Below are 12,706 nucleotides of genomic sequence, written 5' to 3' on the forward strand. Positions count from 1 at the left end.
ATCTAACTTTATACCAGTACATTAGATTACAGAGTTTTGTTTTTTGATGCAAATCTTATTAGTTTTCCTTCTTTCTACACCCGGCCATAATTTTCTGCAGGCCTCTTTTGTTTGTTGCGGTCAGATCTTTTTTTAAAGCGACGTTTGTTGGCCAACAAAACACTTTCCTTTGAGGACTTCCACACCATGTCCCTTGCAGACCTGGAAAGGAACCTGATCACTGGTCTTCAAATCCTAAAGCCTGTCAATCATGTGTACTACATCTATGGCATCCATTACAGAACTGTGCGGTGCCTCTGGAAGAACTTCTCTGTACAAGTCTTTCACGAGCGGTTTCTCGCAAGTTCCATTGTCTGTTGAACCGTTCTGCATCATTTTTTAGCTATTCAAAAATGACTTATTGAAGTTCAGTGCACTGGATTTCCCAGCTTGCATTTCCCTTTTACAAGGTTACAGCTTGATGGCAACTGTAAAGTGACTTCTTGATACCTTCAATTTGTATTTTGAATAATTGCCATGTCAGTTTGATCAGCTCTCAAATTTTGCAGTCAAGATACAAATGATTTCTTGCAATACACTTAAACAAAAATGCATTCTTTTATTTTTGTATACCTATAACAAATCATGGTTCAAATAACCACTTGTCAATAGTGATTTTCCCTACATATTACAACCTGTCACACTAAATGCATTTTGTTATAAGCATTATATTAGCCAGCATAATACAGCACCTTCATGTACTACTGGATCTCAGCCCTGATATCTACACCCTGACACATCTGGTCAATAAGTCCTCTAACCCTGACCTGCGACTGTTACACACTAACACAATGTACATTAAGGAGGTGTAAATTAATGACATCACAACACTTTAATCAAGCCAACAAGTTTATTGGCTCAGGATTAACAAGTTGAAGAGTGTGTTTAGGACCACTCAGCAGCGGAGCCACCCCAGTCTCCAGCCTGAGCAGTGGGGGCTGCGCTCCAATCCTCAGTGGCAGGCTGAGCACTCCAGTCCTCTGTGAAATAAAAGACATTTACATTAGAGTTGAAGTCAGTGTGGAGAAATTCTGATCAGTGATTAGGATGAGGAATAAAAACCCACCGGAATAACCCTCAGTGGTGGGACCAGGTTTGGCAGCGACGACGGCGGCAGCAGCAGTAGCAGCTGGAGGAGGAGGGGGGGGGGCAACAAACATGAGAACAAATGAATGACTTTATTGCGGCTGTGGATGATGAAGGGATTACACAAACAGCAGAACTGAAAAATATCTTGGGTTCACAAGGGGGGGAAAAAAAAAAAAAAAAAGAAGAGAAGAAAAAAAAGGGGTAGGGGAGAATTACAGCAGAAGAAAAAATAAAGAAATAAAACAAAAGAAAACAATAGGAAAGAAAGATCAGAGAAATATAACAGCAAGGAATAAATGAGGAAAAAGAAAAAAAAAACCACCTCAAAAAGGATGCAAGAAAAAAGACGGAAATTAAAGCGGAAAGGCAAGGAAGGAAAGAAAAGGGATGACAATAAAAGAATGGATAGCAAAAATGGAATTGTATGAAATAAGTTAAAACTGAATAAAAGTTTGCTGCAAGAATTCCATCCTCATGTCAGAACACATCGTTAAACTGTGCATGTGTGTGTCTGTGGTTAAGGGTTGGTGTTGCTCACCCTCAATGCCAGCGGGGAACTGCTGTATGGGTACTGATGGGACCTGCACGCCCTCAGACCAGTCAGGTACTTCAAGCTGAGCAATATCAGCAACCGGAGCAGACCACTCACCCTGGAACTCCTCCTTCCCTACAGCCTTCTCTGCTGCAGCCTGCTCCTCCTTCTCAATCTGCACAGAGGAGAAATAAACACATCACACACACCTCTGAGGATCTGAGCAAGCTCAGTATCAGGATGCTCAATAATATCAACCCATCAAATGTCAAAAGTATCCTGAAGCACTGAAAAGTGTAGAAATGACTCACCTCCTCAGGATCTCTGTAGAAGTAGAGATCAGGCATCACCTCCCACGGATGCTCACGGGAAATGGTACCACGCATCCTCAGCACCTCACGGGCCAACATCCACCACATCAGACCCACAGAGTGAGGACCCTACACACACACACACACGCACACTAATTACGGTACAGAAGAACACAGGCCCTTCCTCACAGGACTGTGATGATACATCAACATGAGGGCATGGTGCATGGCCCCATACCTTGTTGTTGCAGGGGATGGCAATATCAACATATCTGAGTGGGGAGTCTGTGTTGCACAGAGCGATGGTGGGGATGTTCACGTATGAAGCCTCAGTCAGCGGCTGGTGGTCAGCACGAGGGTCAGTCACAATCAGGAGGCGGGGCTCCCTGAAGGCAGCCTGAATCTGATTGGTGAATGTACCAGGCGTGAAGCGCCCAGCAAAGGTGGTAGCACCAGTCCCAGAGGCGAACTTAAGCACCGCCCTCTGAAAGACACAGCCAACAAGGTGGTCAGGCACACATGTTTTCAATAGTTATTAATAAAGTTGCACACAGAAGTTCATTCAAGCCTAATTTCTAAGACGTGTGGCTCAGGTCACTATCAAACCCCAGTCATGGGACAGGAAGTCCTCATGGTGTTAGCGAAAACCCGGCCGGTTCACTTTAGCACACTTTCTACACCCAGGCACCAACATTGGTGATGGGCTCTAACAGGGTGCACCACACTACACCCAACACTTTACTCTCATAGCCCTTCCTTTCGAGAAGGACGTATGTAACCTACCTGGCCGGTGTTCCTGGATGAAATGACACAAACATCAGCGGGGTTCTCAATGGCAACTATGGCACGAGCAGCCAACAGCAGCTTTTCCCAAGTTTTCTTCAGGTTGATGATGTAAATGCCTGAAACACAAACACATTGTACAGGTGTGTCCAAACTGACCAAAAACAGACTCCAGATTTTGTAACGTCAGTGAAACACCGTGATCTTAACAAAAACAAACCCAATACCCATTTCAGAGTGATTTTTCTCTACACTGCCAGATAGAACCTTAGACCTTAATATTTTTAATTTATGTGCACTGAAATAAATTTCTTCCATTACACATGAGATTCCTTAAATAACCATAATCTACTAATCTGTGTATATTGCACCACTAAAGAAAACCATTGCACTTATCCTGATAGGCCGTAGAAACGCAGCTCACCGTCACTTTTTCTCTTGTAGACATACTGCTCCATCTGAAAGTCCAGGTTGGTTCCACCCAGATGGGTTCCTGCAGCGAGGAACTTCAGCACATCCTCCTCCTTCATCTGAAGGACATCCAGACCTCCGGACATCGTGACCACTTTCCCTGCGTAACGAGTTTAGTGGGAGAGCTGACCAGAACGGAGAAGACATTAATTAGAGACCATATTAACATTTATTACCACAGAGCTAATTGTTGGTGACTAAATGTGGCTCAGGTCACTATCAAACCCCAGTCATGGGACAGGAAGTCCTCATGGTGTTAGCGAAAACCCAGCCAGTTCACTTTAGCACACCTCCGACACCCAGGCACCAACGTTGGTGATGGGCTTTAAACAGTGTGCACCTACAGGAAGAACTAACCACCAGGTATGAACAAAAAGATGTTCAAAAAGATCAGAACCCAAGATTATAAACTCATTAGTGATTAAGTTTGAATCTTGTCTTACAAATGGATAACTGCTATTTTATTTATATTTTAAAAATGTTTTGTAGTTATTTAAATAATATTCATCAAATGTAAATAAATAATGCGCTACGTATGACTGCAGGTAAGTACAAGCATTTGTGCATTATTGAGTCGAATCCCACTGTTCACTTAAGAATCGATTCTGAGTCGACTCGTACGCAAACGACACGTTTCTCAAATCGGCAAATTCTTAAGTGTTATAATACAGTTTATATTTGTTTAACCGTGTGATACACCTCAAGCAATTAGCATGACAAATTTTATTTTATCGCTACAAGTATATAACGGCAGATAAACTGCTGTATAATTAAAGCGTTATATCAAAGATTCAGACCATCATCATTTACACACTACACAACGTGGGGGGAAAAGCTCGTTTATTTTCCCCCCAAAACATTGGTTACTACGTCTAAAATTCTTTTCTGATTCACTTCATACGAAACACGCTGTTTCTCCAGCAGTTAACAGTGACAAAATCCTTTAAATCCAACCTGAGTTAATTTACAAGCTTACAAGCTAACAAGCTAACAGGCTAACAGCGCGCGAGGACTATCTGTGAGGCCTACCCTTAGTAAGTGAAAGCAGGAAAATATATTTTTTTTAAACTATGAATTCCTGACATCAAATTACAGCGAGCACTTATTTTAACATCTTCTGCCAGCGTTCGTGACCATTCAGCTTTAAAATCAACTTAAAGTTCTAAAACCGTGCTCACCACGAGACAACGCCGTATGGAGATCTTCACCTCACGGCAAAAAGAGGCCGGCTAAGGCAAATGACGTCATATATATAGCGCGACAGAGCCAATCAGATTGTTGGAGGGTTGTTTCCGTTCGTACCGTATCGCCCCCTATTGTACAGGAGGATATGAATTACAAAATACTATTTAAAAACATCCTGTATTTGTGACACGATATATTACAGTTAATTTGCTAAATATTCTTAAAGAGTTTGTTAATTAATTAAAATATCGTTTATTATAATAAAACATTTCATCTTATTTTCAACAAAATTATTAGATAACTAAGCACAGAATCCATGCGTGTTAAATACAATTTAAAGTTCAATAAAAATGTTAAAATTCTACACACTTGATAGTGCATAGAATAAATCAGGCATTAAGTTGTGCATGAAAACAGGACAAATTTATTCACATGTAAACAAAACAGGAGGCACAGCGTTAGCAGAAAATACCAGCAATAACAGCAAGCTGAATTGAAGATATTAAAGAACAACAATCACGAGAGGAGACTGAAGTCTGTCAGTTCGTCTGGCACAGAAACGAGAGAAAACACACTATACTCTGTGTTAGTGTGTACGGAGTGTGCAGATTTAAAAATCGCAGCACAGAACTAACCCAGACACTTTTCTCCCAAATGAAACGCAGGTGCATGTTAAATATCACAGTGTGTTGTATAATTGATTAACAACACAGATCCGGTACCGAGGCTCCTCCTGATTTAAAGTGCATTTACAAACTATGACGTGTGTGCAACTCATATATCCAGTCAAAATATACACACTGTACACTATACACAATTTATACACACACAAAATTTACATACTGTAACAGAAAATCAGCTTTCAGCTTCTTCTCTTACATTCTATACACCACATAAAATGCATTCCAGTATTAATTAATAATAATAAAATTGAGTTTCTCCAGTATTTTTGACCAAATTTACACCAAGTCTTTAAAAGAGCGTAAACACACCCGAGCATATGTAATAAAGAGGCAGCATTACAATGTAAAACACAAAGGATTATGGGAAATGGGATATTACCATCACGTCCGGAAGACAAATTAGAGTTTTAACAGACACACTTGAACAACACGTTCATCCAAAACATTAAATATTCCACTGTCTTAATTTCTCAGTAACACATTTGGGGGTCCTGTATCTGCTGAATTTTCTCAGCTGATGAACCTAAGACTCTATTTTGACTATTTATGTAAAAAACCTTATTTTATTGTACAAGGGGGCATTTTTAAATGATTTGAGAATTGATTCCGATTATCTTGGTAAAAGTGGTGATTTTTGTCAAAAAATGCCTAAAAAAAAAAAAGGTAACGAAGTGAAGAAACTGTCAGAAATCAACAGAATATATCAGATACAATCAGATATAAATCATATATAGATATAAATCATAAAATTGATCAAATTTATATCGGTCTAATTGATTACAAAAATGATTATCTGTCGTATTAACAATAATTAAATACTGTTTTATGGTTAGTTTGATGGTATATAATTTATATAATAGTTAAAAAAAAACTTATGTCATGGACTCTAGGGTGGAGCATTTAGGATGAACCTGTGGGGGCGGAGTCTTCTAATTAATAAAAACAATAGTGGGTGGAGCTTCTGCAGTGACAACAGGCACACAGAGTGTGGAGGCGAGGTCATCTCAATGACAGTGGGTGGAGCCTTTTTCAAGATGTAGGGCATGGAGGCGGAGCTTGTTCGATGACGCATAACATCGACAGACTGTCAGCTTATTGGCTGTGGGTCGATTTCTCAAGGAGCGTTTAATTAAATCTGAGAGAGTGTTTCTTTTGGGAGTGTGCGCATGTGTGTTCAGGATTTAAGGCCCATAAGTGCCATGAGTTGTTCATATACAGTCCAGGCCATTGCAGCCATCAGAGTTCTCCTCAACGAGCGTGGAACAGCACCACGGAAAAAACCTCCGACTCCGTGTTCCTGAGTGAGTGATGAGTGAGTGAGAGAGAGAGAGAGAGAGAGAGAGAGAGAGAGCGAGAGAGAGCGAGAGAGAAAGAAAGAAAGATAGAGAAACAGTGTTAATACTTTATTTAATAATTATATATGTGCAGGTGTGTGTGTGTGAGTGTTACTCACAGTATAGATGAGGTGCAGTGCATGGCGTGTTGTGCAGTAGCGTGTTGGATTGACCTGCATGTGTGTTTTCACCACGTCTGCTGGCTGTGTCACCACAGACGCCAAAATCCCCGCAAACACACCACAACTGAAATTCAGCAGAGGAGTCAGAGCTGACGATCCGAGATCTGACACACACGAGAAAAAAATCTAATGTTTCAGGAATAACTGCATCAAACCCAAATATATTTTCACTCCTACGAGAAAAAAAATGTTTCAGGAATAACTGCATCATAGCTAAATATATTTTCTCTCTCACACACAAACACACACAAACACACACACACACACACATACACACCGTGCGGCAGTGTCCTCTTGCTCTGGCTGTAGATCATGACGTAGATGCCAGAGAATGGAGCATCTCTGAGCAGTGTGGCTGTCAGACCTGAGTACAGAGCTCTCGGTCCCTCTGTCTCACACACACTCTTCAATGCCCCACACACACTGCTGTAGTTATACCGCCCACTCTGAAACACACACACACACACACACACTCCTATGTTATAGCAGCTATAAACAGTTGTTCCCGGACCAGCTTCTCTGTTCTCTCTCTCAAAGCTAATAAGAAGAAAAAAACATGCAGCTTGTCATGTTACTGAGAAACCACAAAGAAGCGTAAACTCCTCTGTCCTGAAGATGTCGGAAAACTTCAAGTTACAGCTTTAACTCTGACTGTTAGCAGAGAGTCCACCGTACTGTTGCTATAGAAACGATAACGTATTAGAACGAGAGCATTAATATAAACCTGCACTACTGTCAGAGCTGCTGTTCTAGAGAATTATTCAACACCTTCTGACCAATCACAATCCAGAACTCAGCAGCACGGTGTGTGTGTGTACCTCGAAGCGCGTTTTGATGACGGTGAAGGGCAGCATGCTGATTCCAGCCACACAACGCGCTGCTGCTCCCAGTAACACCAACTCATAGGCTCTCGGTGCTCGCTGCTCGAAAAAATACTGCTTCAGAGAATGGAATGTGCTGAAATAAATCCCTACACCTGGGATACAGCGTACAAATGACTGTGTGTGCACACGCGCACACACACACAAACGCACACACGCACACAGAGAGAGAGAGAGAGAGACAGGGAGAGAGACAGAGTTATATATATATATATATATATATATATATAAAAAAGGATTGTAAAAAAAGAAAAGATAAATGAATCAGGAGCAGTGCTGACCGGTGAGACGCCCTTCCAGAGACCAAAGAGTTTTTCAGTCCGGACCACTGTGATAAACACATGCAGCATCCCCACCTTTGCACCACTGAGAGACAGACAGAATCATATGCAGATGGAAGCGGTATAATCTGATTATTCAGCACATGTACACTGTTAATGTGATTTATTTATTTTAATTATTATTATTATTTTTAACTGTTTTTCAGAAGCTAACAACTCTTAATTATCCAACAAGCCCTAAAGAACCCTTGAAGAACTGTAAATTTTGCATTTCCAAATGAAATGCAAAATTGACTTTAATCTTCTCCATGATTGTGGTTGTGTGTACTGAACCAGACTGAGAGATTAAAGGCTCAGGAAACCTTTGCAGGTGTTTTGAGTTAGTTATCTGATTAGATCTCTTCTCAGGTCAACATTTCTGTATTTAAATTCTTTACTCTAATATTTTGAGATACTGGATTTTTCACGTCCATGAGCTGTAAGCCGTAATCAATTTTTTGACATGCACCTGTATATGTGTGTGTGTGTGTGTGTGTGCATGTATATATATAGTGTGTGCAGTGTGCATGTGTTTATGGTGGGTGTGCAGTGAGTGTGGTCTAACCCAGGCTGTGTGTTCTGTAGAGTCTGCAGTCGTGTTTTTACCAGATCCAGAGGCTGGAACAGTAATGTGGAGCAGGTTCCACTGAGGGAACCGCACACAAATGCCTTCAACACTGGGTGAGCCTGCAGAGAGAGAGAGAGAGAAAGACACACACACACACAGAGTGTATGTCAATGATGTGAACCTCAGACAGCAGCGAGTGTGTTATTGTGTAAACCAATGGTTACGCCGTCTCATTTGCATAATCACACTCACTAAATATAGAAAACCTCTGATCTCTTTCCCTCTCTCCCTCTCCCACACACACACAGGGCAGATGAGATAAAGATGTATATGGTCAGGTCTCTCTCTCTGTCTCTCTCTCTCTCACACACACACACACACACTTACCTTACTATGTGTTTTGGATTGTATGTCCTTTTTCTCCTGCATCTCGCATTCTCTACATCACAGCACCACACACACACCCCTGTCTGTCTGTGTTCACTCAGTGTCTCGTCTTTAGTCTTGTTCTTTCTCTCTTCAGAAAATCAGCAAGCTTCTCTTCCTCTCTCTCTATCTGTCTTTCTCTTCTTCTTATCTCTCCATGTGCCTTGGGTCTCTCTTCTTTCTTTCTCTCCCCAGTGCTGCTTTTTCTTTCTTTCTTCCTCCTCTTCTGTCTGTTTTTCTCTTTTTGCCTTCCAGTGCAGCTTTGTCGGCTTTAATCCTTCAGCTCTTTGGCTTCTCTCTCTCTCTCGCTCTCTCACAGACACACACACACTTATCTCTATCTGCCACATTGTGTCTCTTCAAATCGGTGTGACTCATGTAGTTGCTGCAGGACTCTGTGTGTGTGTGTGAGAGAGAGAGCGAGAGACTGTCACTGTAAATTTAGTGTAACATTTTGCATTTTTGTTTCTGTTGATTGGTCGGATGCGGTAACGCCCACTATGACAATTAGCTGGCAGTTGGAATTCAAATTTTAAATCCTACGACATTGCATCAGTGTATTTCAATAACAACAACAACAACATCTAGACGTTTTATAAGGTCACATGACCGTTATTGACATTTTTTACGCATTTCCAGACACATTATACACATTTTTTCATTTGAATTTAAGACTTTATTTAATTTTTAACAACCCACTCAGCTTCGACTCACCAGAGCGATGTCCATAGCTGCTGCTGCTGATGATGATGAAGGAGGGGAGTGTGATGGGGAGGAAGTGTTCAGCTGCCTCTACTCTCTTCTCTCTCTGGCTGTCGTGTTGTTTCTCACAGCGTGACCTTTAACCCTGTGAGTTGAGGGTGTAGAGTGTGAGTTGAGGATGTAGGGAGTGAGGTGAGGTGAGGGTGTAGGGAGTGAACTGAGGGTGTAGAGTATGAGTTGAAGGTTTAGGGAGTGAGTTGAGGATGTAGAGTGTGAGTTGAGTGAAAGGGTGTGAGTTGAGGGTGTAGGGAGTGAGTTAGTGAGTTGAGGGTGTAGGGAGTAAGTTGAGAGTGTAGAGTGTGAGTTGAGGGTGTAGCGAATGAGATAGAGAGTTGAGGGTGTAGGGAGTGAGTTGAGGGTGTAAGGGTGTGAGTTGAGGGTGTAAGGGTGTGAGTTGAGGGTGTAAGGGTGTGAGTTGAGGGTGTAGAGAATGAGTTGAGGGTGTAAGGGAGTGAGTTGAGGGTGTATGGGAGTGAGTTGAGGGTGTAAGGGTGTGAGTTGAGAGTGTAGGGGAGTGAGTTGAGGGTGTAAGGGAGTGAGTTGAGGGTGTATGGAGTGAGTTGAGGGTGTAGGGAGTGGAGTTGAGGGTGTATGGAGTGAGTTGAGGGTGTAAGGGAGTGAGTTGAGGGTGTGAGGGTGTAAGGGAGTGAGTTGAGGGTGTAAGGGAGTGAGTTGAGGGTGGACAGAATGAGTTGAGGGTGTATGGAGTGAGTTGAGGGTGGACAGAATGAGTTGAGGGTGTAAGGGAGTGGAGTTGAGGGTGTATGGAGGGAGTTGAGGGTGTAAGGGAGTGAGTTGAGGGGGTAGAGAATGAGTCAAGGGTGTATGGAGGGAGTTGAGGGTGTAAGGGAGTGAGTTGAGGGTGTGAGGGTGTAAGGGAGTGAGTTGAGGGTGTGGAGTGTTTTCAGGCACCGATATGTTTGCGTTTACCTGAGTTTATCCCTGATTAAGGGCTGGAGTTGAAGAAGTTGAAGCTGAAGGGGAGAGGATGCGAGCAGGTGATGAGGATCATGTCACAACGGAAGGCTGAAGATCCAGGAATCAGGACATATCGTTACGTCTCTACAAAAAAAGACAGAATTCAAATAAACATCTGGATCTCGCATTAGAAATGAATGTTGCAGAAATGCACTCCTCACTCTGTATGAACTAAAGCCGGTTTAATGACACTCACGGAGCTAAAGCTAACAGCTATCCGCGGTAAACTCACAGCATTATAGTCAAACACAAACTCACTCTTCTCTCGGATTTCTCCCTTTAATTCAAAACCAGTCGATGAACAGAAAGCGTAAAGTTTAAATGTAAACGATACCTGTATAAAACTTGCCCTGCTCGATAGTCTGAGACTAAAGTGCGTATAAGTCACTAGACCCGCACTGCGCATGCGTACAATATCACACGCGCACCACGCAACTGCTGCTTTCTGCGTCCTTCCAGTTTGAGCCGGATTTTGCCAGTTGAGGCGATCTAACGCCACAAATCTGATACACGCGCGCCCCCTGGTGGAAAAGTGCCGCAAACAGTTAATACACCATGAGCACGAGACACACACCGTCCAACTAAAAACATGAAATGACACGCGCTGGTGAAGCACCAAGCAGGAAGAAGTGCAGGATGGTCACGTGCCTAATGGCTTCTTTTACTGAGTCACTGTAATAGCATATAGTGATGACAGTTCAGTTTACAGCCAACATTTAAAATTGTGTACCTCAAATGTTTATAACTAAAAACCCACATTTATAATGTCCGTTACCTATAAGGATGACTATAGTGTTTTAAGAACTTTATGAAGTTCATTTCTGCTAGCAGCACCTTACATTGACAAGCAAATTAGCATACTTTAAAATTTATATTAGTAACTAGGGCGAATAGTAGTAGCAGCAGCTTATTTCAGTGTTTCTGGCATTGTCAAGTAAACTTTAAATAAAATAGTAATTCTCATTTATAGTTTCCTAAATAGAACTTTAAAATCTTATTTAAATAAATAAAAGCAATACATAATTAAGTTAATCACACACCTCTGAGCTATAGCACTGGAATGAAACATCTTTTAGTGGAAAAATCTATTAAGAAAATCGAATGCAACAAAACAATTTTAAAAAGTTCAGAAAGGACGAACAGGAGTTCATGTTTTGTCATATGTTTAATTTTTGCTGTGATAAAAGCAAAAAGGTACAAGTTAAGTGCTGTTTAAAAAAAAAAAACCACCACACTACAGTGAGAAAATAGTAATTCTGACTCATCCAGCTGGACAGAGTTGCAGGAGCCAGCTTCATCGATATGAAGAGAAGTGAGTGTAAAATATCCATACAGAGTAGAGATAATCAACATTGAGAGAAATAATGAATAAAGAGCAATAATAAAACACCCATAAACAGTTAAACTGCAGACTTAAAGTAGAGACAACTGAACATCAATTGTTTGTGGTGTGTTTTAGCAATAGTCATTCATAACATGCACAATGCAGCAGAGAAAAAAGCTAGTCAAAGCATAGCGTTTTACTCTAGTGCTACAGGTGTTTAGCATTAGCATACAGCATTGAACAGGGAGAGTCAGGATAATCTGGCAACCCCGTGAAACTAAACAAATTACCAATTTAGGTGGAGGGATTTTAAAATCTGGCAGCCCTCTGTACCTCAACCCAGTGTAGTTTATAGTTTTAAAAAAAAAATAAAGTGGAGTTTATCCCAATCTAATTTGTTTACATGCAGGATGAATCCCAATCTGATCATAGTGAGCATTTTATTATACACTATTAAACTTATCTGGTGAACAGTTAACAAATCAAGTGCAATGCTGTGATTGTGAGTAAAAGGTGATTCTCATGATGTGCAAGGGTAATAGCACATGGTTCATGCAGGGAGGAAGAGGGAAAAAAAAAAAAAAAAAAAAAAAAAAAGGAGTACAAGGTGCTACGAATAAAATAATGTGGATAAACAAACATGGGAAAATGGACACTTTCTGCATCAGTGTTAGTGATTTTAAAGCACCTAAAGCCACTAAACAGCTGGACTATTACATAATTGTTTAATTAAATGATGCAAGTTATAGGATATTTGAACAATCTGGCACCTCAATGTTTTGACTTCGTGTTACTGTCAATGATGAAAGAAAAAAAAAAAAAAAAAAAAAAAAAAAGG

General features: G+C 41.1%; 2 protein-coding genes and 1 non-coding gene across 4 annotated transcripts; all 3 read right to left on the reverse strand.

Moving 5' to 3' along the window:
• Positions 1–578: 578 nt before the first annotated feature.
• On the reverse strand, positions 579–4,462 carry rpsa (ribosomal protein SA). Its single transcript, XM_053638237.1, has 8 exons — positions 4,404–4,462; positions 3,179–3,350; positions 2,755–2,873; positions 2,210–2,455; positions 1,972–2,100; positions 1,667–1,835; positions 1,106–1,168; positions 579–1,019 (listed from the first exon to the last, which is right to left on the reverse strand). The coding sequence occupies exons 2-8, from the start codon at positions 3,309–3,311 to the stop codon at positions 925–927; spliced, it is 954 nt and encodes a 317-aa protein (XP_053494212.1). The 5' UTR covers positions 3,312–3,350; positions 4,404–4,462; the 3' UTR covers positions 579–924.
• LOC128616381 (small nucleolar RNA SNORA62/SNORA6 family) lies at positions 3,425–3,566 on the reverse strand. The gene has a single exon (XR_008387431.1). It is a non-coding gene; the product is annotated as a small nucleolar RNA SNORA62/SNORA6 family (small nucleolar RNA).
• Positions 4,463–4,817: 355 nt separating the features above from the next.
• On the reverse strand, positions 4,818–12,604 carry slc25a38b (solute carrier family 25 member 38b). 2 transcript variants are annotated; one of them, XM_053637599.1, is made up of 9 exons: positions 10,803–12,604; positions 10,497–10,628; positions 9,519–9,651; positions 8,376–8,497; positions 7,772–7,856; positions 7,428–7,607; positions 6,887–7,055; positions 6,547–6,713; positions 4,818–6,390 (listed from the first exon to the last, which is right to left on the reverse strand). In XM_053637599.1, the coding sequence occupies exons 3-9, from the start codon at positions 9,531–9,533 to the stop codon at positions 6,268–6,270; spliced, it is 861 nt and encodes a 286-aa protein (XP_053493574.1). In that variant the 5' UTR covers positions 9,534–9,651; positions 10,497–10,628; positions 10,803–12,604; the 3' UTR covers positions 4,818–6,267. The 2 variants fall into 2 exon arrangements, with proteins under 2 accessions (XP_053493574.1, XP_053493573.1); XM_053637598.1 differs by adding an exon at positions 8,766–9,199 and having other exon boundaries at positions 10,497–12,604.
• Between the last annotated feature and the right edge of the window lie 102 nt (positions 12,605–12,706).

Source organism: Ictalurus furcatus, chromosome 12, assembly GCF_023375685.1.
Source record: "Ictalurus furcatus strain D&B chromosome 12, Billie_1.0, whole genome shotgun sequence".
Taxonomy (NCBI): domain Eukaryota; kingdom Metazoa; phylum Chordata; class Actinopteri; order Siluriformes; family Ictaluridae; genus Ictalurus; species Ictalurus furcatus.

Coding starts and splice junctions, on each gene's coding strand:
- rpsa (XM_053638237.1), bottom strand. CDS start 3,311: ATGTCCGGAGGTCTGGATGTCCTTCAGATGAAGGAGGAGGATGTGCTG. Junction 2,101..2,209: donor CCATCCCCTGCAACAACAAG/GTATGGGGCCAT, acceptor GTGTGTGTGTAG/GGTCCTCACTCTGTGGGTCT. Junction 1,169..1,666: donor GTTCCCCGCTGGCATTGAGG/GTGAGCAACACC, acceptor CTCCTCCTCCAG/CTGCTACTGCTGCTGCCGCC.
- slc25a38b (XM_053637598.1), bottom strand. CDS start 8,807: ATGCAGGAGAAAAAGGACATACAATCCAAAACACATAGTAAG. Junction 7,056..7,427: donor TCATCAAAACGCGCTTCGAG/GTACACACACAC, acceptor TGTGTGTTTCAG/AGTGGGCGGTATAACTACAG. Junction 6,391..6,546: donor CACTGCACCTCATCTATACT/GTGAGTAACACT, acceptor TCACTCACTCAG/GAACACGGAGTCGGAGGTTT.